This window comes from Venustampulla echinocandica, assembly GCF_003357145.1.
Source record: "Venustampulla echinocandica strain BP 5553 chromosome Unknown scaffold_8, whole genome shotgun sequence".
Classification (NCBI taxonomy): domain Eukaryota; kingdom Fungi; phylum Ascomycota; class Leotiomycetes; order Helotiales; family Pleuroascaceae; genus Venustampulla; species Venustampulla echinocandica.
The window spans coordinates 1249507-1277095 of record NW_022474213.1 but is presented as its reverse complement, the minus strand read 5'-3'; the positions used below and the strand labels follow the sequence as shown (position 1 = coordinate 1277095).

Sequence of the window (27589 nt, the reverse complement as noted above, 5' to 3'; positions counted from 1 at the left end):
TAGCTTAGTTAGATATGAGAGATATCCTAGAAGCAACTGAGGATTCGAATACGCTTACACCGCAAGCTGAGTGGGACGACAAGGCTGATACGGATGATACATGGTGTCTCCTTACGGCTTTCTACATAGCTTTCGACGATACCGAGGGTAGGGCTTGCTTCGTAGGAATGCCAAGTGCCGGAAGAAGTTGTTTTCGAGAGGATTGGACCTACTCTGTGTATTTATCCCTAGTCGTGGTTCACATTATTTATGCTCATCCGGCTCTTAAGATTTGGGATTAAATGCTAGCAAAGATTGTTGAAAACTGTGGTTTATTTGGTAGTTTAGCTTAGAAGGGCGTATTGAATTAGCTCCTTGGTATAAGGCAATCTCCAACACTCAAAAAGTCTTGATGAAATTGTTTGTTCAAATATATCTGAGGAAAAAACCAACTTTATTGTTGGCATGCTTAAAAACCTAAACCTCTACAAGGGTTGCCTATTGCTCACCGGCTTGGAGTTCAAAGCGCCGCAGGCGCAACTGTTCCATTCTGTTTGCCGCTCGTGAGGCATTTCTGAAAAGTCTCCTCAAAAACCTCCTCTGCATGCCTTTCAGCATCAAGCTTTAAGATCCAATCTTCTCGCGGGAATTGAATACTCTTTGGGTCTTTCTTCACCTTGTCCCAATCTGTCTTATGCCACATATCTCTTGTCGTTTCTCCTGTTTTCTGTACTGCCTTGACGCGATCATATCGAATCTCTTGATATGTCCTCACGGCGGCTGGAACGTTCGCTTTACCGGCCCTCTTCAATGTGATCGCCAATGTAACACCGTCTTCAACTGCTTGTGTTGCCCCCTGTGCACTTGTTGGCAAAAATGGATGTGCTGCATCACCCAGCAGCGCAATGCGTCCTTGTTTTGATACCCAGGTGGGCAGTGGGTCCCGGTACACTAACTTCCAGTCCACAACCGACGGTGTCTTTTCGACAATAGCACGGCACATCGGATCCCACCCTTCCAGCACTTTGTACACGTCCTCGAGCTTTCCGGGGAAAGACCACGACTCGTCAATGTCATGGTCGTCACGGTGGGTGAGCACCCAGCAGCAGTCAGAGCCATTCTTGATAGTGCTGAACAGGAAGTGGACATCTGGTCCAATCCAGCCATTGAAGGTGTCACCGTTGTTGCAGAAGTCAGCGGTGCGGGGATCGGCGATCATATCTTTATTGGAGAACCTGTTGGCGAGGGGATTATTATGAGAACGCAAAACTTATGTGCGGCTGTTCTGGAGGGGCAATTGAACATACCATGCCCTGTACACGGCATAACCGCTACTTTTGGGCTTGTCCTCATAGCCTAGAACAAGTGTTCTTGCTATGGAGCGCACACCATCTGAGCCTACCACCATATCGGCTGTGACCTGCAACCACCAAAGCACATTAGTTTCCACTCCAGTGAAAGTGCCTACAAAGCCATATGAAGGTCAACTCACAATTTCCCCATTATCCAACTCGATTCCTGCCTCTTTTTCATTCTCGAAATACCTAACTGCCTTGCGCCCCAAGTGGATTGGAATACCTAGCTCTTTAGCATGGTTAAACACGATTCCATGCAATTCGCCTCTGTGGCCGTTAAACGTGGGAGCCAGTGGGTCCTGGTCATGGTTCTTTTGGTGTGCCACGACCTCCCCAGTATCGTACTTGTGGATTTTGAAGCCGTATTGGCGGAGGTCGATACTTACAGCACGCATTGCGGCTGCAACCTTTCCATCTGACCACTTAATTGGTGGAAGCGATGTTAGCTTGTCACACTTGAACCTCCTGGAGGGAATCCCTGGATGTAAAAGATGGGAAAAAGAGGAAACACGAGCTAGTTCATATACACGGGATTGGGGGATTGTTGGAAACACATTGAGATACTTTCTCAGGGGCTGCTTATTCCAGGCTGGATCGATTGGATTGCGTCCACATACCCGATTAAATATACGGCCCGCATTGGACCCGAACGATATTATATCACCGAGGGACTTCAGTTCGGGAAAGGACTCGTAGATGCTAACTGAATGTCCTTGGCGAACGCATTCTATGGCTGCAGTGAGGCCTCCAAATCCTGATATCGGGACCGTTGTTAGCACACTGATACGGTGTTGTTGCGACGCTGCAATTCCCAGGACTGGTGGATGGCGGGGGTTCGAAGGACTCACCAGCACCCACGACAATGACTTTGATTCCCGAGGGGCTCGGCTTTGCGCCGTCTGCAACGATGGATAGAGACATATCTATTTCAATTGCGAGAATGCGCAGAGTATAGATGTGCAGCGGGGTATATTGCAAACCACCAGTCCATCGACCTTCTTGCCGCTTCGTTGATTCTATCGCAAACAAAGAGCGAACGAGGAAGGGTTATGGGGGTTCCAATTATCTTTCTCTTAAAAGACAGAATGCAAAGGGAAGGAAAGGCACAATTACTCTCTTGGTGGAGAGGACGAGGGAAGAAAACTGATGCCGCGCATAATATCACCACTGTTGACGAATCCCCCACAGTCGCCATCTCCCCCCTATCATAGCGGCAAAACGACTCTGGGGAAGGAAACCGCGGGGTATATTCCTGTGGGGCTTTTTGGCAGGGACCCCACCCTCGGTACATCAGATAGGGGGACTCAAGAGTTGACTACGAGACATAGTAAACAAACAGATGTACACACTCGGATATAAATGATAAACGCCGATTGCACAGCAGAAATCCTAATCCATGTCTGAGAGTCGGGGCAGCACAACTAACCTAATACGGGGGGGGAAGAAGTTGTCGTGTTCGGTTGGAAACCGAACATAGGGGAGTTGGAACTTGGACGGGATAGCCTTGGATCATACTAGCGGCTCTTAGCTCGCCCACTCTCCTCTTATGCTCGGGGCTATTAAGTTATATGCGTCAACATGAATGAATACACACTCCAAGCGCACTAAAAATATAAAAAATTACAACTCGTCGGGTTAGTGGGTGTAAAAATTACATCTAGCAAAACTATAACTCCTATATCTAAGTCTATTTAGATAATGTTCCAATCTGAATTCAGGCAACTGTTTACAGGCCTTGGGCCTATGCGGCGATGCTCTCTACTCCGTGCAGGAGGTGTTAAATTATAGATATTCAGCATGGAGAGGAGTTTTAGGCCTTTGGCACGTGGCCACCCCCGGGCTAGAGTTTTGTTGCAGGTTATCAACCGTGGGGATATTATATGGTACCAAAAATGGGCAGCTCCTAATAAGCATTAAATAATGGGATGTAGGTAGCGTGCTTGGATTTCTCCGGTACGTACCGAATTTAGCTTCATATCACGGTTAAATCCGGTTCAGCACTACATATATGCGTATCTGGAGCACTCTTATATGTTCATGTTGTTAGTAATGCACAAGCTTGAGCTACTTGACAAATAGGATTTTCTTTAATAGTTATTTGGAAGTTTGGTTTCTACAAAAATAGGAGGGTCTCAAAGCGAAGGGAAAAGGGGGGCGAGTCACATGATGCCGGTGCAACACGCTAGGCCGCTGGATCAGAACCCCTACTTGTGGTTGCAAATATCGTGCAACTGGTATGGGTATAGATGAGGTATATGACCAAGAATACAGCCTTGTACTACCAAAGAGGCGCCTCAACTAGTGTGGTGTGGCTATATGGTGGTTTCGTGATTGTCTGGATCTAGGTGTCCAAGGCGGTGGACTCCCGCGATGAACGGATATTGGGTTCAAAGTACAGTAACTGAATGGTGGAATACTAAGTACATAAGCCATACTTTTGATCCGGGCTTCTTTACCATACTGGATGATACGGAGGCGATCGACCCACTGTACTGCTAGGTTTGCCTAAGTTTGTGCGTTACCATCATCCGAGGGGTATTATCGTGTAGTAAATAGTACGACACCATCTTTAACAATTGCCGAACGCTGGCTCTTGAAGCCTGGCCGCAAGTCGAAAAGCCCCACACATAGCTCAGGGCGGAATGTTTAGTTTCTAGGCTAGCTAACGCTAACACCGGCGTAAAGTATCAATAGGACAATCTAGTTCACTAGTTTAGCGTTGAATGAATGTCATGCCAATGTGGCTGGCTCCAATATAGCATGTCACTTGGGCGAGATTGGCCTTTTTAACAGGCTTCTGTGGTTCAACAGGCGAAATCCAGGATGGAGCTAATTAATGAGTAGCTCCTGTTCGAGTGGTTTTATCGTATCCCGGATTCGACTATGCGAAGTAAGTGTATAGCGAATATCCAAGCAAGCATGAAGTTTCGAGGGGGGTCGTGACGGCCGTTCGAACATGTCAAGAGAGCTAATGTCGTATTAACGATACCGTAGTACAAGGTAGCCATACTAGAAAGCAGCGTAACTAACCGCCTTCATTCCATCACCGTGCAAGCGGACTTCGGAATAATATAGAGTATAACCTTCAGGCCAAATGAACTACTGTAGAGATCTTCTTGGAAGCATTGCCAAGTGCTCCATGCTAAAGCGGGGGATGCTTGGCGCAGAGCCTCGCGGATACTGTGCCCTCGTGGCTTAACACAACGTCCTACGAAGTAGTTAGTGACACTGTCATGCACGTCTTCAAATTTGCTACCCGCCCTAACTCCAGACTCATCCCTCACCTGTCACGGCACTTGTTCACCACCCAAGAAACGAGGTAGAATATCCACACCCGAGACCCCCTATCCCGATACCTCCTGCCGGTATCAACAAGCATTGGCCCCGCCAATGACAGCGAGACCGCTCGTAACCTCTGCTCCGGCTTGAGCATGCCGTACTAGTGGCGGCACGTTCTGCAGCATATTGCGCTTCAGATACAAGCGGAACACATCGTCGGTAGCTATCGAGCACGACGTGCATGCCATCGTCGGGTGCCGGCAACAAGAACAGAAGTGCTTCGAAAAGTGTTTGGAGGCCAACGCCCTAGACAGGCGCGATGTGCTGTATCCAGGCGGTATTAAACATGCCGGGCCCTGTGTGTAACGACGGGCTCTGAATGGCGAATCCAGCCGTCATAAGGGTAGTTTGAAGGCCTGTGGACTCGTACTATACTTCGAGACTATGACTCTTGCTTTGCATTTGACGGTGGAAGTGATCATACAACCTCCTCAGTCGAGGGGCATCTGGGTGACTACCATTGTGCGAGGCAATACTCCGAGTCTCTTCTTCATCGTTGATATACATGCAACCTGGAATGTGCTGAGAAAGGCGTCGTAGTCCAGATGCCACCTCAGTTGGCACGTTTAAATGTATATCTTACTCGGCAACCCCACTGAAGGCCGTATGCTGGATGAATGAATGATTCCTCGCCGCCAACATCAACGCCCTGAATATCTTTGCGATTGTCCGCTTCTCTTGTGGCCTAGGACATGTCTTCAAACGGCAGTCTCATAGCCGCTCAGGCCCAGCTCGACCACCCCTAGGAGAGGAACACATTCAACTTCAGCTTTCTGAGAACGGCCAGGTCGCTAGTACGACGGGTGAAATCGTGTGCCATTCTGGTACTCTGGTACTCTGAGGGTTTGAAACGCTCGCTTTGTCATGAGCAGCAGCGCCAGTGTATCGATCGTTGCCCTCGCTACCGTAGAGCAGTTAGTTGCGCGAATGGCCGCTAGTGTACACGAGGGCTGAGCGATCGTAGTGGTTACATGTGCATTCAGGATGAGTATTCGGGATTTCCCGCCCATGGTTGCAGGTGGTGATAGATGATGCGCATGACTAAGCACCAAGGTACGAAATACAAGCTCATCGTCCATGTCCATTCCACTGGACGTCCAGATTTCGCCACTCAAACAAAACACAGGGCTGCTTCCGTGATCTTTCGTCTGGTCCTCTATTTCCCTCGCAATCTTTATTTCGGCCCATTCCAATCCCAAATTCCACTTCCACTTCCAATTCCGATACACCTATATCCAAATGTATTCCTTATTTCCTCCTTGATTGTTCTTTCCTTGAGGCTTCGTTTTGGGCCCCCTCCAACCCCATCCCGCTCACAGCTCCCTCTTTCCCACCATGTGCGCAATGTTCACGAATGGGAATAGGAATAGACCGTCACTTCTCCTTTTCTTTGTGCTATACATATTAGCGCTCTCCGGTGTGATATGCCTTGCAAGCGCGGCCTTGGGAAACGATACCCTCCCTCTCCCTCAGCAGCCAACCGTGGCCTTGAACACCGACCAGAAGCCTATTCGTCTCCCCAGCGAAACGGCGACACCAGAGCCAGAAATATTGCCAGCTTTCCTCGATGCGCTGGACGTATTGCAGACCAACTTCTTTGAGCCATGGCAAGGCATCTGGCCTACTGCAATTGACTGGACGGCGGCTGTTTTAGGTACCTATGTTTCCGCGGCGCTCACGACTATCTCCAAATCTTCTAAAGGCAAATCCAACTTGAACGAGAACCTCATCAATCGATACTTCTCCCAACTGGTTGCCTCCTATTTTGGACAAGATACGTTCGCATTGCGACAGGAAGCATACGACGACATGCTGTGGGTAGTTCTGGGATGGCTCGAGAGCATCAAGTTCATCAATGTACACTCAGCCCTCCACTACTCCACCGAGCCTTGGTACGGCACGATGTGGACTCCGGTCTTTGCACACCGCGCGCGGTTGTTCTGGGATTTGGCATCGCGAGGCTGGAATACGTCGCTCTGCAGCGGTGGCATGATTTGGTCACCCTATCTGGAGCCTTATAAAAATGCGATTACGAATGAACTGTATGTTACAGCGTCTATATCAATGTACCTATTCTTCCCTGGCGACAACAATACCGCTCCTTTCGCCGTACCACCTGTCCCTTCCCCGGCGCCAACAGGGAATCCCCCGGGACGCCCCCGTGATCCGAAATACCTCGCAGCGGCCATCAAAGGCTACAAATGGCTCAAAGATAGTAATATGACGGACTTGAATGGGCTATATGTTGATGGATATCACGTTTCAGGCTGGAAAAAGAACAGTACAACGGGAAATACCCGCTGCGATATGCGAAACGAGATGGTATACACGTACAACCAAGGCGTTCTACTTTCTGGCCAAAGAGGACTTTACGAAGCAACTGGCTCAGAGTCGTACCTGAAGGATGGTCATGCACTTGTCAGGAATGTCATAGCTGCTACCGGGTGGGATTTGAAGTCACAGTCTCATCGCCACGGTAAGAGTGATGGAAGCGCAATACGGCAGGGATTGGGCAAATGGTACGGCCTCGGCAGACAGGGTGTCCTCGAGGAGGCGTGCGATGCCTCTGGGTCCTGTTCCCAAGATGGCCAGACCTTCAAGGGGATTTTCTTTCACCACCTCGCTCTCCTGTGCGCGCAGCTTCCTGATAGACTTACTTTGCTCGATGAAGGCTTTGCCTCGTCCGCCTATCAGACGGCCGCGCAAGATATAGGTGTTAACGAAAAGGTGAGGAATTATCATTCGGAGCAATGTGACCGTTATGGCCCCTGGATAAAGCATAACGCAAAATCTGCACTCCATACACGTAACGAAATAGGGGAATTCGGCATGTGGTGGAATGCATTGCGGGGTGATAGGTTTAGAGACGGGGACGATATGGTGCAACTTCCAGATGATGCGGTTGATTACAGAAACTTAGGGGTCCCGGATGACTGGAAAGGCAGCGCCGTTGGGAAGAAGATAGAAAACATGATCTCGGCTAGTGTGGTGAGTTTGGAGCATTCGGAAGAGGTTATGGGCGGTGAACAGGATACATTTAACGAGGAAAGGGGCGTTGGTGTTCTGGACTTAAATGATAGAGGGAGAGGGAGGACCGTCGAGACACAGGGCGGTGGTCTGTCAGTTTTAAGGGCGTTATGGGAGGTTGTAGATAGGAAAGGGCGATAAACTTACGGTAACTTTGATGCATATTGAGAGGTCTAGGGCAGGGTTTAGCTTTATTCACGGTTACGGATACATATCCCAAGTTAGCTTTTAGTGATATCAGGTTTTATCATAAAGACGGAGGTACTCATTATACAAACCCTCGTATGCGCCGTTGACTTGTAAAACTTCCACGTTGCGGATAAGAGAGAAGAGTTATATGTACAGTACAGGATACGTAAAATCAAGCAAGCTACTATCCCCTGCTTAGGTAAGTCTAAACGGTAGCTTCTGGTATCAATCAGTAGTGTAATAATAATCGCAAAGTAGTTGAGGCCCAGTATCAATAATATAATAGTTAAAGGAAATTTGACCATAAAAGCCTTTGCTTCCTACACTAAGCAGGCTCGAGGACGGAAGGAAACCACTTTTTTTTCATTAGAGATTCGGGGTGAACATCTCGTATCCAAGACCTATTGACGCCTATTCATTTATAAAGGCTTTCCGGTAACCTTATAGGTCTATGTCTTTGGACGCTATTAAATTCTCTAAATAATTGAACTTATTAGTATAGGATAGATTTAGGAATGACAGCTCTGTCTTAATACGGTATTTCATGCGGGTAGAATCTCTGTAACCGGAATTTAAATGCATATGTTATTCTGTTAACTCCTAGTTCGCATCCACCTAATGGCATCTAGGGCATGAAATGCGTATAGTACATAAGCCTCTATGATTCCAGTACCACGGGTTTGATCTACAAGTGCAATATTTTAGGTTTATCTAAATCACAGTTTAGAAGGTTATTGAAGAGATATGCCTATTGAGCTTGGTTAAAATAAATCATTACAGCATGAGGCTTGATGCATTCACTGCAGCCCGTCAATCAGTTAGTAAATATTGCCAAAGCACAGTACCACTGGCATTTTCCGCTTATCGAGACCTGCTGTTTTCAAGCTACTACTGTTTCCATTCCGGACTGTTTGAAACAAAGCTCCTCTCTCCGCCCAGCGAATCAATATTTGAATGCTAGATCGCAGGTCATCATTGGCTTGACAGGTGGATATTGTGAGAAATTAGTTTCCGTTATAGCGCAAGGGCAATATACGTAGCATGGGCTTCGTCAGAGTTGCATGGCATTGCTCTGTACTCACACACGCATACTGCCGCTTATCGGAAACATAGAATGAATCGCCATCGCTAGCATGCTGCCTAGAGGGAACACACTTTGATTGTGGCTACCCATGTGCTAAGCGATGTAGCAAGCTGCGACCAAATGTGATTGAATAGACGAAGACTCCACATAGGGGGAATAGCCTGGGGTGCTTGATGTGTGGGATTTCACATACAGAAGGTTGTGCGCTATGGGATTTGAGTAATCTCACGCAGCTTAAGGTGCCTCTCCCTGCCTTTAATGAAAAAAGGTGCCCTAGAAAAGATTCTCTATGGACGGGTGAAAGAAACAACAGGGAATTCAAAAATACTAAACCAGGTGTCATACCCCGGTTGACAAGATAATGCTTCACTTTATCAATTGGACAACATAATTACAGGGTGTTGGATGTTGGAAGCACAAGGAAACGCATATTCAATCGAAAAGTACCTAGTTGCTTCCATCCCTCCATTCCGATCCGTTTGAGGCCAGAACACCGTCATCAAAACCATCCTCCTCCTCCTCCTCCAATGCCCTTGCTAACTCGTCTGGATCCTTTAACTTCGCATCTGGATCCGCATCCCCGGCGGCATCCACAATCCCCTCCTCTTGCTCCTCAAACGTGTCATGTATGTCCCTCTCACTCTCCATTACTCCCTCATCAGCTGAAACGCTGATCCCTCTGGATCCCCATTTCGACCCCGCCGCCCTACGAGGGGGGGAGCTTCTTTCATTTAGAGTCCCATCACCACCAAGGGCTGGTGCACTTTCTTCATCTTCATCAATATCGCCCACGACCCTTTTATTTCCAAAAACTCTGCTTAACAACCACCCATTACGCACATCATCAGCATCCACAATTCCCCCATTCCTAAGTTTGACCCTCTGTCTAGAATAGTAAACCCAGAAAAAATCGAGGTAAAATGCTGTTTGGATGACGCCAAAGATAATAGGTATGGGCTCAGGCTTGCGGTCGTTGGTGTCCAATCCGCGCCATATCCAATTCAAAATATAGAGACCGCGGTAAGAACCCAGTGTTACTAGGTAGAAGGAGTCGATAACGGTCGGAACGGAGGTTTGCCGGAGGAGGAGCAGTTGTGGAAGGACGCAGACGGATTCGAGAATAATAGAAAAGACCCAAAAAAACTAGAGGGTGATCAGTATTAGCAACGCCATCCCAAAGCAGAGGCAATTATAATGAGATGCTTCGGGCAAAGGGGAAAAGCACCCACCTCCATAAATCCCCAAAGCCCTTTTCCTTCGAATATCACCATGATGAAGGGTGCGCTAATGGCACTTCCCACGAGACAGATCACTCCAAACTTCCATGCCTTCTCCCTCTCCCGCGTCCGAGCATACACTCGCAGCATCAGGAATAGAATATATAATGAGCTGAGGATGTAAAATATTTTGAAGAAGAAGTTCCATAGGGAGCCATAAAGACTGAGTTGGAAGATGTCTAAATAGCGGGTGACGAATACCAGGCAGTAGAGCGCCTGTGTGATAAGCGAGATTCCTTCCGAGCTGTGATTGCGGTGGATGGCATATATCAGAATACTTTTGGAGGTTATGTGGGACAGATCGCCCAGGATGCGGAAAACCTGTTGATAATGGACGGGTTAGTGGGAGGGTTACAACAGCCTCGTTGAGGGGAAGGGGTATCTGCCACAGCAACAGACAGCGGAGAACCCACGTTCATGACCATTTCGATGTCTTTGAAGAGTTCGTGGGCGTGTGCCCTATAGCACGTAAAGAACGAGAAGTGGCAGCCGCGAGGTGCTGAGATGTCGAAGTTCGTCTGTAGCCTTGCCTAATCACATTACGAGGCGCTGGACAAGCTGCTGAAGCAGATTATCTCTAGCGAGGGCTTGTTGTACTTCTATTTCGGGTTTGCCCTTTCTTCTCTAATCAACGGTGGCAATGTGGTGGCCGGGAATATAGGATTGTCTCGTTGTTGCGATAAGGAAACCGTGGATGCTGGAGTTTGTAGTCGGGACACGCTGCGAGAAGTACGGAGTGCGTACCTGTACATACATGGTGGCATGGTGGCGCAGCCTCAGTCTCAGCCTCAACCTTGGCCACACAAGCAAGACAAACCTCCATCTGTTCATCGACACAACAACACCAGTTTTGTAACACGAGTGTACGAAGAGCCTTTGGCGGCACTGGAGGCATTTAATAGCCCATCCCTGAATCTGATATTGCACGAAGGCTGGGGAGTGTTTAGGCCCCGCTATACGTGACGCTTGCAAGTCGCCGTCGCGGGGGTACACTTGGTTTCTTTCGTGTTGTTTTGAATATTTATCATGTACGAAGTCTCTGGATTCTGTTGTGATCTTGGCCTATGGGCTTTATATTGAAAGCGGTGCTCTCCTCGGAGAACTATCACCAACCCCTTTGGCCTCATAGTGAACTAGACTTGGAGCGTTGCAAATTTGAAACGAAGGAAACAGCTTGCTATTGCAAAGAGTTGCTGAAGTACCTGTTGCAATCTATCCCAGGTGTAGCTACAGATAGAATGGTTTTTACACTATCTAGATTCACTCAAGCGAGTGTTGATTCCTTATCCCCTTGTTGTACCCGCCTTTGCTGACAACGACTTGTTGACCCAACTCAAGCAGTTGGAAATCTGGGATGAGGGCCCGTTATTGATGGAAGCCCGCTCGAGTCGATGTGAGGACATCGTAAACCTAGCTGGAGGGTGGTGGTGGGAAACCACCACCACCACCCACTGGGCTCGCGACAACCTCAGGATCAAGAACAAGTGTCTGCTTCCCCAACAAACCATCACTCATCCGGCTTCCTGTCTGGGTAATTTGCATGAAGGGCTCGTACCCCACGGTCTTATTGGCCTGGTTAACAATTATCATATCCTGGGCATTAGGTGTGAATTTATTGGTATTTGTGGTATAAGGAGGGAGCACGTTGATTTCGGTCAGGATCGATTGATCGAATAGAAGTTGTCCGGTCTAAAGTTTTGTGGGTTGATGAGTAGCCAACCGCAGAGTTGGGGGGGTTGGCTTACGTGAGGTACTGCTCCTCCGACTACCTTGTTGTCCGAGACTGTATAGTTGACGTGTGCTTTGATCTTGAAATGGACGTCAGTATATGGAAACCTCTTATTGCGCATGCCAATCAGACTTACGTGGATATGTTGCGCTCGTCCAGGATACCAACCTGGGAATTTGGTGAGGCTATTGATAGTGAGCAAGTGTCTGTCTAAGAATCCGAATACACATACACTTGCACGACCCCATTCTCATCAGACTTGGCAAGACCACGCAAGAATGTCAACCCCTTAAATGAGTTAATACTAATGGTGAACAGGTGCTCATTAGCCACAGACTTACAGCAGTTTTTTGAGATGCAATTCCACCATAGGCACCAGTTACATTGCAGCTCCAGAAGTCAACAAGAACATCTTTCAATGGCTCACAGGTGTGAACGTTGATAAGTTGAAGGTCGAGAAGAAGGTCAATTCCGTTTTGGTCCTCTCTTATGTCGTCGCGGATTAATTCTCCGGCGACATCTAATAATCAGTCAAAGTCAGAAAACGATGTTTCTTTTTGGCAGTGGATCTCTTACAGAACGGTCCTTCCTCTTGTTCAGGGGCCAAAACACAAGCCGCTGCAGAGTCTACTCGTTTGTCGAAGTTTGCCTCTAGCCCGCGGCTTTCGAGATATTTGTTGACGAAGGACTCTGTGTTCTTATCTCTTCTGTCAATTTCTGCGCGTGACTTGAGCTTCGCAGCACATTTTGAATATGCCTCCGTGGTTCTTGCAACCAAAGCTTCACGACGTGCGATGGCTTCAGCAGACTGAGGAGGCCCATGTGCAAATACACTAGTAGCTACACCCAGGGCAGTTAAGAGAACAGCGTTGAATTTCATGGCGAATACTCGATAAAATGGAAGGTCAAAATAACGCTTGATGTCGTTTGAGTATGGATGAAGGGTTCTAAATGGCTTCCCAAATGTCTTTGCCTTGCTTTTAATACTCAGGAATCCCCTTGGTTAAACTTACTTCTCTTCGCTTCTTATGAATACGTCTACGTTTGCTTACGCGTTCTTTAATTTTGCATCTCCGCAGTTCATTTAGACGGACATATGAAATATCGGAATCAGCTTAAATGAGGTTAATACATCCAGCCTGTTTGTTGAGCGAATGTACAATATCGCATTGGTAGTTCAAGTGGTGTGGCGGGGATGTTTTCAGGGAGTGAAGCCGTCCACCTTCTAGAGCATATCAAGATGATATAAGGAACAACCTAGTCGTCTGCCTTTGTACCCGAGAATTATACCCAATGGCTGTCGTTCTATTACAACCAGCGATCTCGGGAGTTGCCGGGTATTGCGCGTTCACTGGGGTCTTGGTAATGCAATACAGTATAGGCATCGGATTAGTGGCCATCTATGCTTTAATTTGAATCCTGGTCAAATGGAGACAAGGATTCAGCCCCTGTTTTTATAAAATACAAGCTATACTCCGTAGACCTGCTAGATCAGTCTTGGTATTTGCGGGGAAACAGCTTGTTTTCGAAGTCGACCTGCCAAGCATGCCGCGTGTCCGGTTAAAACATGGCATATTATCAGCTATTATCACAAGCTATTATCACAACACAGGTTGGACCTGACTCAATTCTGAGGCATATGAGTTACTTGCACGGGTACTGGGGTTGCGGAAACGTCCGTACCTATTTCCTGTTGCGTACGAGTCATAATCAAAGAGCAAAGACAATTAAATACGTTCTCTGATATCCTCTCAATATGCTCCGAGCATTATCTGGATAATTTCGGACCCTCTCATATTAATAGCGACGGTAGTGTAGTGTGATAGCTATGCCCATACTTGGATTTGACTGTGTGCTTGATTTGGCTCTAGAGTTCAGTTGGATTCTGCCTTCTACATGGTCGTATGAAGTGGATGACCCTCATAACTTGAAGACGAACTCTAAAACTAGGTCATATTACATATACTGCGATTAGTACCACTAGGATCAAAAATTTATTGTTTTGCACAGATTGCGTTTAATAGAAGTACATCATTCTTGCTGCTTTGAATAGGGGGCCTACGGGATAGGGGAGTTTGATCTCAATTGCAACATTTGAGTTATTTGAAAGAATTCCAAAATGTTTTTAATAGGAGCAAACTTATATGATATCACACCTATACCAGGATATCCAACTCTATTCTCAAGTCAATATACGAGACCCATGTTTTAACGGATATGATTCGGCTTTTGAGGGGCTGATCAACTGGAGTAACAATCCGCAATAGATCGATATTCTCATTTTGGGATGACTAGTATCGTATCGTATCAACTACGAAAACTATCAGAACTAGAAACTCTTGGCCAACTTAACCTATCTCGTTCAGTCTGCCAATCATTGATTCATTAGAGGTAGTTGGGCTTCAGCACAGCTCTTGCACAAGTGTGCGGGACATCATTTGGACCACACCCAGACCCGCTATCATAGGGTGCAATCAACTGAAACAACTGCGGGGCATTAAATCCGTGATGCCACTCACAAACAAGCCACCCATCGTGCAGCTAGAATGGACTATCAATCACCAACTCCTCGTTGCTATTAAGCTTCCACGCCCATCCTTCTCCCTGGGGCCCTTGCCTGGCGCTAATGTAAACAGACTCCCACCTGCCGTAATTTATATCCTGTGGATCGGCGAGCAGTGCCCCAGGATAGCCTATGTCGAGTATCAGTTTGCTACTGCTGAGGCAGGCGCTGTCGCCACGATTATGTACGAAGTCAGGATCGGCCTGTGCGGCGCCCGTATGCCAGGCTTTCACTATTGTATTGTGAGTTAACCTTGTATTTGGGGAGCGAGGTAGTCTTGGCTTACGGCTCCAGCCGTCGTAGGTCTTATGGCCCGACGTGACAAACATGTTGATATGACATTCATGGGTACTGTTTACGGTTCCTGAACCGTAGTCCCGGCGTCTAGCTAATTGCTGAGAGGCCACAGATGGTGCGGCGCATATGAGCGTTGTAAAGAGGATTGGGAGCAGCATAAGAAGTTGGTTGAATGAAGTTATATTTCCTGACTTCCAATTTTCTCCAAACTTCGAAGTGTGATGGCCGAGATGGTAGGGTGTAGGGTGTTGAGGTATGTAGTGGGTATGGCCCTAGCCCGCGGGAATATAAATTGAGAAAGGATTATTCGCATTCGTCTTAAGAGATGATAATTTCGAAGTAATGATGCGCTCCATTATATATCGTGTAAAATGACCCACTATTGCTACCATACAAAGGCTTCCACTTGTATTACCTACATCCTTCGACGGCCGCCAAATTCCGGGCCAAGATGATCGCAAACTTGGCCTCCAACATCATCATATTTCAACCACATGATGGGAATACCAGTTCGTTGTCACTTGGCAAACAGTTACGGAGGTAGCTTTGCGGAATTGGTTCCTAATGCTAGGATCTTATCATTAGATAACTTATTTCATCTCCACTTGGTAAGCGTTTGGCATGATATAATATCGTAAATGGGCGGGGTCACTGTTGCTACCCGCAACTAAATCAAACCTGATGTCGTCCGGTTACCACAGCCCCAGGACTCGCTCCGTGGGAAATATAGATAAGGAAAGTAATTCTACTCAGCAGTCTACAATCGATTAGATTGATAGATCTACCGGGGTCTGTTTTCTGAATGCCTTTCTACGCCATGCGAATGGCTCTGATAGCAGATCGAGAGTGTATTTCCTACTCCAGCGACACTTCATGACGGGTCATTCGTATAGAAGGGTTAGTTGCGTTAAATGACACATCGGGTGCCCACAGATGTTTCTTACCTGCAATATCCCGGCGACAGCAAACACATTCGAGAAAATATCAAAGCTAAACCACGACTTGACGCTGGCATACTTCTTTACGCTGTTGATGTTGGGTGGAAGACAGTAAATAGATGAGAGAGCCTGCTGGAACAGCTGAGCAATCGCGGACGAGATAAGAAGCAACGAGTAACAGAAACAAAGGAACAGCCTTGACTTTGCCTTGCTAAAATTGATAAATCAAGGGACAAGACCGAGAATTGCACCAGGAAATCCCATCAACCTGACTTCCACTTACATTATTCCCCTCCATGCTCTCTGATTATCTACCTAAATTGTCAGGAGATATCATCAAGAGTATCGCCGAATCCTTAAATTGCCAAAGCGCTAGGGACGCAACAATTTTGGCTTGAGCGGTACAAATTGTATCTCTCTTCTAACTGTCGGCCAAGTGAGAAGCAGAGGACGGCCATATCAGGTAGACAATAATTAATTTTAATCGAATTCTAAAGATGCCCATTCATGCAGCTTCATCCTCGATTTCCAAATCTCCAACCTTGAACGTTTTCCCTTTCCGATTCTCATAATCGGTATGGTCATGATAGTTCTTGACTCTCTCCCTCACATATTGTAATCCCGTAACCTTCTGTTTTAGTTCCTGGTCATTCAGCTCCTCTTTTATCAGCCCAAGCCTCCTAAGCAAAGGCGATGGCGCCGGGGCGATGTCTGTATCGTTACCTGGCCTCACAAAGTAGAATATCCCCAAACGATGAATATGGTCTTGATCTGCAGGTGGTCGAATGACCCGGTGGGTTGTGGATTTGAGATACCCGGCGGACCAAAACTGCATCGCATCTCCGACATTGCAGATGATGCCTCCGTCGACTGGTGGAACATATTTCCAGTCTCCTTCTTTGGTTTTGATTTGCAACCCGGCAACGTTTTGGCTCCATAGGAGGGTTAGGGATCCAAAGTCTGTGTGAGCCCGTGACCAGAGGTTCTCTACCAATGCATCCTGAGATACAGGGCGAGGCCGGTATATCATGTAGCGTAGGTGGTCCTCGGACTTCGATGTATATTCATGTTTCGAGGAGAAATAGTCTGGCGGGAGTTCAAGTATGAGAGCGAAGAGTGTGAAAATTTTAGAAGCAAGTTCAAGAGACCGCTTGAAGATCATGTGAGTAATTGCGTTGTATTTTCCTGCAATAAAGGGAAAACCTCACTCTTGAGAAGCCCTCGACCTCAGCTAGAAAACGGTTGAAGAAGTCATGTCGAGGCTCGTAGGCCAATTCGGGAATGAATTTTGCGATGTTTACCTACTCGCTCGTCAGCATCCCGTTCGCTGTGCGTCTAAGGAGCGGATCTCTTACGCTCTCCACGTTATCGAGAACTTCGGTACCCATGATTTTCTTTTCGTGGGCCTAATCCGGGTTCAGCAAATGGTGTTTTCCCAACTCAACCTATACCTGATCGGATGGGAGCTCAACTTACAGCTCGATATCCGAAATAGTTGCCTTGGCCGAAGTCGCACCTCAATTCGGGCTTGTTCTTCTCCTCCAGCGGCAGGTCGAAGAATCCTTGGCCAATGCTGTACTGTCTCCGGACTTCTTCATCGGTGAATCCGGTCCCGGTAACGCTGAAGAAACCTGTGGTGTGGACCTGTCAAGCAAGACCCCGTCAGACCAGCCTTGAGCAAAACTCAGGCCACAGCACTGGGCCACCTACTGCATGGCGAAGCTCTTCGGCCAGCCTTTCTTTGCCACCAGGATTGTCAAAAGACGAAAAGTCAATCACCGCAATATCGGCCCATGAAAGGTCGGCCGTCGTCGGCTCTGGGCGTTGCCATTGAGGGAGTGGCAGCGGCGCTAGCGAAATTGCTGAAACCATGGCGAACAGTAATATAGTAATATGGCAGCATGCGAAGTAGAATTAAAGAGAGGAGAGGGGAGATCCAGACCAGAAACCAGGAGGTTGGAATAGAACGACGAAACCTTTATATTAATATCTAGATACCCCAAGTCGCGAGGCCACTAACGTCCATTCCACTTATGTTGTTCAAGATACCCACCCACCTAGGTAGCTAAGGTACCTACTAGTACGAAGCACCTAGTACACAGGCAGGTAGCTTATTTGGCAATTCGAATCCTCGTACTACATGGATTCATGGATCCGCCTCATAGGTTAAAAGGCACTGGTGAAGCAGAACCGATCTCGCAGAGGCGGGTGTGGTTCGTGATAACCTCCACTTGGAGTGAAGCATGTGCCGTCGTGATTAAAGGGGGTTCGCACGCAATCCTGCCTAGCAGAAGACGTGATTGTGCCAGAACAGAACATGCGCGGCCGGCAGCAGTGTAGCCAGGCGCAATGGAGTGAGAGTACTTGCGATGTTCAATAATGTTCAGATATCTCTCGTCTAGGGGGTGCAGTAACAGTGAACATCGTATGGTTGCATATTGGCGGTTGTACTGTGCAGCGTGCTGTGTAACTGTGTTGTGGTGTGTTGTGGTGTTTTGTGGACGAATATATTATATTATTTACTTGGTACTCGAGTAGAGGAGTACTCGTCTAATATCATAGTGGTTCACACGCTATGGCAACCCCCCTTCCATCCACCAAGGGGGCTGCAGTCTGAGAAACTTATAGGTCCTACAATCACCATTACCACTGCCTCCACCTCTAGTACAGTCTCTATAGGAACCGAATTAATTCAGTTTTGATAATCGTTATATTTGCGGTCCTTACTAGATCACTAGAGAACAGGATCAGAGACTGCGATGGATGAGGGATAGGAGCATTCCATTCATAAAATATCTAGATAAATATTCTTCATCACCACACCAAAGCCCCATTCGAATTGAAAAGGTATGTACAGTACATTAACAATCCGATATCCATAAAGCCATTTCCTCAGTTGCCACTGGCCCCCTGTCTTATCCAGCCCCTGGGGACGCCATACCCATGCAGTGCCGTGAAAATCAAAAACAATAAACAATTCAGAATAACTGCTTGCGCGTCTTGCATCATCTCCCATCCTGCATCCATCTCATCATTCCGTCCGGTAGAACTTCTTGTACAACAAATGCAGGAACAAATTAACATTGAGCCTCATGCCCCCTTCAAACAAATCCATGTACTGATTATTGGCAAATTGCGCGGCCAGAAGGCTATCCATTGGGACCTGTGCGCTCGCGCCAGGGATTTGTATACTGGCCCTGCTCCCTTCGATGAAGAAGATACCGACCTCGTCGCAAGAGATCGTCAAATTAATCTTGTCCCATTCCCGGTCACTGTAGCCTTTCCATGATACGAGGACGCCTTTATCTGAAAGTGTTCGGGCTGAGTATTTGAAAGAGCCGAATTTGGGTTTGCGACCAGAGCGCTCGAGTTCCCTTTCGTGGTTGTATTGCTTGGAGAAGGGCATGAGAAAACGTTTTTTGCTATGAACTGTAAGTATTTGCTTTGCGAGAAATCCAGCGTTAAAACATACCCCTTCTTCTGTAGAGTCATCATGGCCTGTTCAATATAATTGTCGTAGCTTTTCCTCTGAGACTCCAGCCAGTCAGCCTTCTCGCCGAGATTTCCTAGGGTGAGTCGCACGCCTTCAAGTTCACGTTGTCGCTGGACGCGTCTTCGGCTCTTGGTGCGAATATCAAGTGCGATAGCGTTCAAAATATCCTGGTAGTGGTTGTGCCGTGAAATGCGTCCAAATTGTTCAAGTCTCATGATATTCTCCAGCGCTGTTCGTTTCAATTCCTTGTATGACATGGATTTTATATCGACCAGAGTATTTGCATCCGAGTAAGCCCCACGAGTTCGGCTGCCCTCGGCGAATTCTTCTCGAAGCAAGGCGTGCCACTTCTGATCGTCTTCTCTGGAGATTGGCCGAACCAGAATGTCCATGAGATTCGGACCCGACTGCACCCTGATGATATACAATATGCAGCGCTTAGTTTCCATGAAGAGAGCCTTTGCCTCTGCTTCGGGATCTTCAACGTCGTGTAACTTTGGATTAAGGGTTAGTTGAATCTCTCCGGATGCTACCCCTAACATCTCAGTTTCGTTGTGCTTCGCGCTACCGAGTTCTTGTACCATTTCCCTAAGCATATCGTCTCGATTAGGGCACAAGAAAGCTAGATCCGCCGCAACCAGTTTGTGGATAGAAAATATGTCTGCCATCTTGATGTAGAGAGTGGGCTTCGACTTAGCGTATAGATCATTGAACTCGTCTATATCAAAGGTACTCTCAGCATCGGGAACAGATACAATGTTTGAGAAGATCAGACGCATTCGTTCGATAGCATCTCCCACATATGCGTTCAAAGGTTGGAGATAGACGTTTTCCCCCCCAAAAAGGCGTCCTGATGCAACCTGACTCAAGACTTTCGCGACTTCGCCCAAATTACGCTTTTGTAGAGGTGTAAGCTGCTTTTCGATAACGCCCATAGACTCGGGAGCTGTTAAGGCAGGCTGGAGATAGAACTTCCATAGCCAATGGCCGATTATTTGGAGAAGATGGTGCTGAGGCTCGCGTGGAAAATGTTGGCAGAGAGCCTCGAAGACTTGCTGGCACACAAATCGAATACCGTAAGGCATTTTATGTAAGAGAGCTTCTAAGGCCAAGAGGAATTGGTCGGAAATCTCGCGAAGATCCCTTAGATGATCGATAAACATATCTCGCGTTTCCAGGTCTTTGATAGCAACTTCCCGGGGAACATCTAACATTCTCTGGCTAGGTCTTCCAGTCCGAAGTTCCTCGTTATTGATTGCGGAGCGATAAATCTGCATGGGGTCGCTTTCCAGATCGAGGGCAGGATCTTCAATGATGTTCGTCTGAATCAAAGGTCCAAGGAGTTCGCGGAGATATTTCCTATCTCGTGGCGAGCGGGTGTAGTTGGCTAGGAGTTTACTCCAAAAGAAGTTGCCACGCAGGTATTCTTGGATTGAGGTCACACCGTCCACTTCCTCCTTTGCTGATCGAGCGATGAGCTTCAGGAGATAATATTCCTCTCTTCTCTTCTGAGCATACCCGAACAGTCTCATCATCAAGGTCTCTATCTGCTTGCATTCCTTTTCAGCCGTCCCCTGCTCCCGGATCCGCTTGAAGAGGCGTGCAAGATACTGCGGTTGGGTTTGTAGTGTGAAAAACACCTGTTGGTAAGATTCCAGTTTTTTTCTTGAATTTTTGTTCAACGCCTTCAAGTCGAATTGGTTTCCAGAAGCCATGGAGGTGTTGACGAGAAGATTCCCAGAATGTCCGCCAAAATTCCTTTGATGCTTGACAACTTCGTCCAGGGTTATCTTGTTCTTGACTAGTAATGCGATTTTGATATCCAGCTGATCAATATACTGTTCTGCCGTTTCATTTTGGCGAACTTGCTGTACCACGGTCTTGCGTAATCGTTCAAACTCAATCTCTTCGTTGAAGTCAAAATCACTGTCGTTGAGCAAATGAACGAAGTTTTTGACGGTATTTGCAGGAGGATTCTTGCCAGTCGTCAAGCTCTTATAGGCCTCCCCTTGTAATCGACCACGAACAAAGCTCTGGATCTTCACAACCTTTTTCATGTTCTCCTTGAAGAAGCGCTGTTTCTCTGCAAACTTGGCCCTCACCAAGCATGCCTTGGCTGCGGCTTGAATGGCGATAATTGATTCTTCTTCAGCATCCAATTCGCTAAGCACCATGGCGATGTCATTTCGCAGAAGAACAGCCCGGGAGAAGGCTTGTAATTGGATGATTTCAGAAGAGTGAGATTCAAGGTCCTCAAGCAGACTTCCAGTCTGTTGTCGCTGTAAATATCCTCTTGCTAGGGCCTGCAGCTGGCAGATTTGTCGAGTTTGAGCAGCAAGTGCTTCATCGTCAGAGGCTACTTGTTTCCGAAGTAACAATCCTCGAATAAGAGTTTGGAGTTGCACTATGGATGATTCCTCAGTTCCCAACCGGGAGATGGTCTCGGCTACGCTATTTCGCACCGCGGCAGCACGGCCGAAAGCCTGCATAGTCGTGAATAGCGCGCTGTGAGTCTCCAGCTCCCTCCTAGTTGACTGAATTTCACCTCGGGCCGCCTGTCCTCTAACTACTGCCTGGAGAGCTCTCCAAATTGGTGCTGAGGCCTGGAGTGTTTCTCTCTGGCGAGAGATCTGATTTCTGGTCAGCATGGCCCTCGAGAAAGCCTGTATCGCCCTGATAGTATTCTCTACGCGCCAGAGCTCCTCATGATCATCAGCGATTAGATTTCTTAGCAGCATGGCCCGGATAACAGCTTGCAATTCTATCACTGGCCCGGCCAGAGACCTTGTTTCCATCTTTTGACTTTGCAAAGATCTCCGAGAAATATATCCACGAATGCTGGCTTGCAATTCCTTTACTCCAAACTCTTCACGGCGCAACATGGACCTTGTTATGCGTACCTCATCACGGGCTTTCTTTGCCCGAACCAGGCTCTGCAACTTCAACACATCTCCCTCTCTGCTCTTCCAGAATGATTCCCGGTGCAGCTGCCGCTGACGCACCAAGAACCCGCGGGCACCGCTCTGTAAATTGACGGCAAATCTACGCATGTTAAGACGATATTCCGCAATCTGCCTTGCAAATTCTCCGCGAATCCGGGATTGAAGTTCGACTATGAGAAATTCGGAGTCCCACAACCCTTGCATGATATCGGTGCAACGCATGCGCAGGGCAGCGCCTCGAATTTGGGCCTGGAGATCGATAATTGCGACTTCATTCTCCCCAAGTTCCCGATCGATGCGGTCCTCTTCGCTCTCAACTGGCTCTGGTTCAGGGGTAGGCTCTACTCCGAAATCTGCACCCATATTTCCAAAACTCGGCATGCTGACCCCAGCCTTGTCCAGCCCCTTTTGCATAGCTTCCAGCTCATGATGCTCGAATTCCAGCTGACCAACAAGGTTACCAATCCGGAAATCAACAATGCCTTTCCGGAATAATAACCAACTAAGGGCATGGATGCAGTATATGACTTTTGGGATGTTCTTCTTCTCGTATAGGTCAATGAGCTCAAATCGGAACAGGTCGGGGAGCTCGACTTCGGCGAGGAATCGGAAGAAAATGGCAATGTTGTCGGAGTGCCGATATTGTAACTTTGCATGGCGGAATATGCGAGTCCGCCGCTCTGGATACAAAGCATCAACAATTTCTGCGAGAGTAACGCCGTCTCTCAGTGCTTCCTCTAGCTGCACGATTGGGGGTATGGGACGTTGTAGGATATCTTCGATCCACTCTTTCGCTTCGCCAATGTGACATAGGTATTCGTAAGCTTGCAAAAATTGTCTTTGCTTGTCCATCCAATTCCGGCCCTCCCATGCATAGCTACCATTACCTCTATTGGCCGCAACAGCACTCTTTCCACCTGGCGCAGCATCGGCTCGCTGCAACCTTCGCCGTCCGTGGAGTCCGACTACCTCTTGTGCCGGAGAGGTGATGTTAAAGTCCTCGGCAGACCCATTCTCGGCAAATTTGGACAGCGTGCGGAGTTGGCTGGTCGATGATTTCTGCAAGCTCTGGAGATCTGGTGCAACTAGTGGGCTGTGGTGCTGCAGTGCCTGACTACGGCCAGATGCTCCCGGCCCAATATTGATAGAGTCTGCGCGACTGAGTATCATCGAGTTTGGTCGGATTGATGAGAGATGCGACCTAGGGGTTGGTGTAGATGTAGGTGCATAGTCTTCGCGCATAAGTTTGACATTGTCTATACTCTGGCCGCGAGAGTGATTATATGCATTCCTATTCTCATTTTTCTCAATAGGTGAAGGGCCGGGAGGCTGTGGGAGTGGTCGGAGCGATTGCCTCACGCTCTTGTAAGGCGCATCCGGGCTTGATCCAACACTGCCATTACCCCCGCTACGTATATTTTCAATCCCAGGCGGTCTCAAACCTCTCCCCTCGCTGAGCCCTCTCTTGTGGCCGTATCCGTATCCGCTCGAAGCTGTTGATGACAAGGTGCTTGTGCGACTTAACTCGAAGGCACCCGAGGATGCCGAATGCGTATTTGAATACGCGGATGATACTGTTGACGCGTTGGACGGCTGGCGAGGGAGAGAGGAGTAGTCGGCAGGTTGTGACGGGCGAAGGGGATACTGGTAAGTCATCGCGCTGCTCCGAGTGATTATTGTGTGGTTGTTTGTCTAATTTGGTTGCCAGATCACAAACAAGAACATCAGAGGGCGGATGTCGTAAACATGGGTTCGGAGGCCGTCCTTCCGGCCACGCAAGGCGGGTGTAGCTTTTCGCAGAGGCTTTGGCTCTGGGTATATTGATTGTAGGGTCAACGCGGGAATATACCTACTGCCAGTGTATTCGATCTGCACTTAGATCTGTTGACGATCCAACCAGAGTCGCGATGGAGCGCGCAGCGCAGGAGAAAGGATGTCGCCGGGCGTGAGGCGTAGATCGAGAGATGAAGAAATCGTCGGAATCGCAAAAGAAGCTCTAGTCCTACGCAGCGATGGAAGCGCAATACAATCGTCCAAGTCTGTGATGTGCTGTATGTACTCGAGTAACCTGATGGAGGGGGTTCGCCATCGCCAAAGTGACGATTTTGACAGTTGTCACAGCAACGCAACCCAAACGAGAAAAACTCCGGCAGAACTCCGGCAGCTCGGCCCGGCAGAATATTTCTCCTAGCAAGTCCCCACACCGTCCAATGCACTCCACCAAAATTTTCGAACTTCAGAAAATCTTTGTCCTTCTTCTTTTTCTCTTACTTGGGAGAAGGAAGAAGGGACTTCAACCCGTCGACTGTCAGATACAGATCCCACATTACATCGACTACATCCTGTCTTACCCTGCCTCTCCACAATCCTATCTTTTCGGTCTTGGCCTGTTGTCTGTGTTTCATCTGATACTCACTGCACCTTTTCACGATGCCTCACACCAACGGCGGCAGCAAGTCGCAATCCTCCTTTTTTGGCGCTGCAAAAGACCTTCTGGACCCATCCAAGGCCCTTGAAGCTCTCAGTGAGTACGAGGAGCGTGATGGCCTGGATATCAAGTCGCTATTGGACTCCAAGAGCAATGGTGGCTTGGCCTACAATGATTTCTTGGTCCTGCCAGGCTACATTGGCTTCGCAGCATCCGAAGTCGCTCTCGATGCTCCTGTGACGAAGCGGATTACTTTAAAGACTCCCTTTGTCTCGTCGCCCATGGATACCGTCACTGAGCATGACATGGCTATCCACATGGCCTCTCAAGGAGGTCTTGGTGTCATTCACCACAATTGCTCAGCTGATGACCAAGCTGAGATGGTGCAAAAGGTAAAGCGCTTCGAAAATGGCTTTATCTTGGACCCTGTTGTCCTGCACCGTGACACTACCGTTGGAGAGGTCAAGGCTCTGAAAGAGGAATGGGGCTTTGGTGGCTTCCCAGTGACTGGTAAGCACATCCATTTTTTCTATACCCAACACCAATCTATACTTCTATGATTAGCAAAATTTTACATATAACTTTCGTTCATCCGTATTGACCGTAAGGTCGTGGGGAATCAATCTATGCTCTTTATGATTCAGAGTCTATAATTACATACAACTCTTCGGACTATTTTGGGTTTCCTTGTGCTAATGCAATGTGAATTACACAGAGACGGGCAAGCTGGGCTCCAAACTTATCGGCATAGTTACTAATCGGGACATCCAATTCGAGGAGAATTACGAGCTTCCAGTTTCTGCGGTGATGGTAACTGATCTCGTCACTGCCGCTGCCGGAACAACATTGGTGGAGGCCAATGCAATTCTCGCCAAATCCAAGAAAGGGAAACTCCCGATTGTCGACGCCAGCGGCAACCTCGTCTCCATGATCTCTCGATCCGATTTGACTAAGAACCTGCATTTCCCGCTCGCTTCTAAGCTGCCCGACTCGAAGCAACTCATCTGTGCCGCTGCCATCGGCACCCGGCCAGAGGACAAGGTTAGACTGCAGAAGCTGGTTGATGCCGGCCTGGATATTGTTGTTTTGGATAGTAGCCAAGGCAATTCCATGTACCAGATCGAGATGATCAAATACATCAAGGAGAAATATCCCGCGTTGGATGTCATTGGAGGAAACGTGGTTACCCGCGAGCAAGCTGCATCCCTTATTGCGGCCGGTGTTGATGGTCTTAGAATTGGTATGGGAAGCGGAAGCGCTTGCATTACACAGGAGGTGATGGCTGTTGGCCGACCTCAAGCTGCAGCTGTCTACAATGTCAGCTCGTTCGCTGCTAGGTTTGGCGTTCCTTGCATGGCAGATGGCGGCATCCAGAATGTAGGACACATCGTTAAGGGTCTTGCGCTTGGAGCCACCACCATCATGATGGGCGGCCTCCTTGCCGGTACCACCGAGTCTCCTGGCACCTCGTTTGTCAGTCGTGAGGGCAAACTGGTCAAAGCCTACCGTGGCATGGGCAGCATTGATGCAATGCAAGACAAGAAGGCTGGCTCCGGAGGAAAGGACAGCCAGAAGAGCAATGCTGGAACGGCCAGGTACTTCTCCGAGGGAGACAGCGTCCTGGTTGCACAAGGGGTTTCTGGCGCCGTGGCCCACCGCGGGTCGGTGACGAAGTTCGTGCCCTACCTTGCGGCGGGCCTGAAGCACTCACTTCAAGACTGCGGGCAGAAGAGTTTGACTGAGCTCCACGAGTCCGTCGCCAATGGGACTACACGCTTCGAAATCAGAACGGCCAGTGCACAGCTCGAGGGTGGTGTCAATATGGAGAATTATGAGAAGAAACTCTATGCGTAATTAGGAGGATGGAGACTACGGCGATGCGCTGTAATTAATGAGACTTTGGTGCTATGAGCCTATGACTGGGCATTGGGACGGATTCGCGATTATTGGGCTGGAGTTTTGAGGGCGAATTTGGTGAAGCATTACATCAAATAAAACAAAGTATGCTTTGCGTCCGTGACCGGCATCCTTATTCCCAAATAATACTTGTTTGTCCTCAATATGTGAAGCGAAAGCATTGGGTAAGTCAGCCTACGGATGCCCTAGGGGAAGCAACGAAAGGAACGCGAGATTTTTCTTTTAACTCTCCTTATCCTTCTTACAGAGGGAAGCCTTCATTAGGAGACATTATACCGTAGGTAAATGTCAATCTCGGGTTAATGAACGTCAATTAGTGAGACAGGTCGCACTTCCAGCGACAGAGGTGACACACAGGAACATGAACAAAAATGTTAGATACTAGAGACTCGGGAAGAAAACCGGACAAACGGCCGAGGCACTGGGCACAATCAAATCAGGTTGCTGTGATGGCATAAAGTTCGATGTTTGGAGTGTTTGTTGATAATTTACATAATGATCGGTTTTGAACCGGCTGCTCCCACGTATTACCCACAGCCTTATTTTCAGGATGTATTCCTATCTCCTTCAAGATACGGCATTATGCCTTCTTGGTCGTACTCTTCTTAGCAAGTAGGTACTCCATGAGCCCATTCTCCATTGCCCCTGTCCAGCAGCAGCCGTTATGACATTATGCTGCAGCGTGGCACCAGCATGCCTAACTGCCCCGTGACTGTTACCTTGTAGGCCTAAAGGTAGGTGGGTACCTACACCGGTGGCCCAGCAGCCATCAGATATTCGGCATATCGAAAACCATCATTCAAATCTTTCAGGCCGTCTTGATTTGTAAAGCTTGATTTGTATCTCAATAGAGTCTACGCACCTAAATAGTTGACTCAGTTGGGTTCAGATGCAGAGTACGGTTCGTGGACATCGCCTGAGTAGATGTCAAAGAACCCTAGCCCAGGTTGGGAATTGGCAACCTCGATTCCGCTGCGGCCGAGTGCAAGCATGGGATGACAATCAACCATGGTGTTATGCTCACAGCTAAGA

General features: G+C 48.1%; 8 protein-coding genes across 8 annotated transcripts; 2 read left to right on the top strand and 6 right to left on the bottom strand.

Annotated features, from left to right (window-relative positions):
* Positions 1-499: 499 nt before the first annotated feature.
* On the bottom strand, positions 500-2255 carry BP5553_08776 (Fad binding protein; the record flags this gene model as incomplete). Its single annotated transcript, XM_032017399.1, has 4 exons — positions 500-1214; positions 1287-1399; positions 1472-2088; positions 2183-2255. The coding sequence occupies 4 exons, from the start codon at positions 2253-2255 to the stop codon at positions 500-502; spliced, it is 1518 nt and encodes a 505-aa protein (XP_031866830.1).
* Positions 2256-6008: 3753 nt separating this feature from the next.
* Positions 6009-7841, top strand: BP5553_08775 (Six-hairpin glycosidase; the record flags this gene model as incomplete). The annotated part of the gene is made up of 1 exon (XM_032017398.1): positions 6009-7841. One exon carries the CDS (start codon positions 6009-6011, stop codon positions 7839-7841), a length of 1833 nt encoding a protein of 610 aa, XP_031866829.1.
* A 1579-nt stretch (positions 7842-9420) lies between these two features.
* On the bottom strand, positions 9421-10244 carry BP5553_08774 (uncharacterized protein; the record flags this gene model as incomplete). The annotated part of the gene is made up of 2 exons (XM_032017397.1): positions 9421-10116; positions 10203-10244. 2 exons carry the CDS (start codon positions 10242-10244, stop codon positions 9421-9423), a joined length of 738 nt encoding a protein of 245 aa, XP_031866828.1.
* A 1416-nt stretch (positions 10245-11660) lies between these two features.
* On the bottom strand, positions 11661-12859 carry BP5553_08773 (uncharacterized protein; the record flags this gene model as incomplete). Its single annotated transcript, XM_032017396.1, has 6 exons — positions 11661-11939; positions 11996-12058; positions 12116-12164; positions 12212-12267; positions 12321-12499; positions 12556-12859. The coding sequence occupies 6 exons, from the start codon at positions 12857-12859 to the stop codon at positions 11661-11663; spliced, it is 930 nt and encodes a 309-aa protein (XP_031866827.1).
* Positions 12860-14520: 1661 nt separating this feature from the next.
* Positions 14521-14871, bottom strand: BP5553_08772 (uncharacterized protein; the record flags this gene model as incomplete). The annotated part of the gene is made up of 2 exons (XM_032017395.1): positions 14521-14774; positions 14829-14871. 2 exons carry the CDS (start codon positions 14869-14871, stop codon positions 14521-14523), a joined length of 297 nt encoding a protein of 98 aa, XP_031866826.1.
* Positions 14872-16282: 1411 nt separating this feature from the next.
* Positions 16283-17649, bottom strand: BP5553_08771 (Clavaminate synthase-like protein; the record flags this gene model as incomplete). The annotated part of the gene is made up of 5 exons (XM_032017394.1): positions 16283-16927; positions 16986-17078; positions 17133-17183; positions 17254-17421; positions 17488-17649. 5 exons carry the CDS (start codon positions 17647-17649, stop codon positions 16283-16285), a joined length of 1119 nt encoding a protein of 372 aa, XP_031866825.1.
* A 1159-nt stretch (positions 17650-18808) lies between these two features.
* BP5553_08770 (GTPase activation, GAP) lies at positions 18809-23868 on the bottom strand (the record flags this gene model as incomplete). The annotated part of the gene is made up of 2 exons (XM_032017393.1): positions 18809-19199; positions 19250-23868. The coding sequence occupies 2 exons, from the start codon at positions 23866-23868 to the stop codon at positions 18809-18811; spliced, it is 5010 nt and encodes a 1669-aa protein (XP_031866824.1).
* Positions 23869-24642: 774 nt separating this feature from the next.
* On the top strand, positions 24643-26494 carry BP5553_08769 (Inosine-5'-monophosphate dehydrogenase; the record flags this gene model as incomplete). The annotated part of the gene is made up of 2 exons (XM_032017392.1): positions 24643-25150; positions 25356-26494. 2 exons carry the CDS (start codon positions 24643-24645, stop codon positions 26492-26494), a joined length of 1647 nt encoding a protein of 548 aa, XP_031866823.1.
* Positions 26495-27589: the final 1095 nt, after the last annotated feature.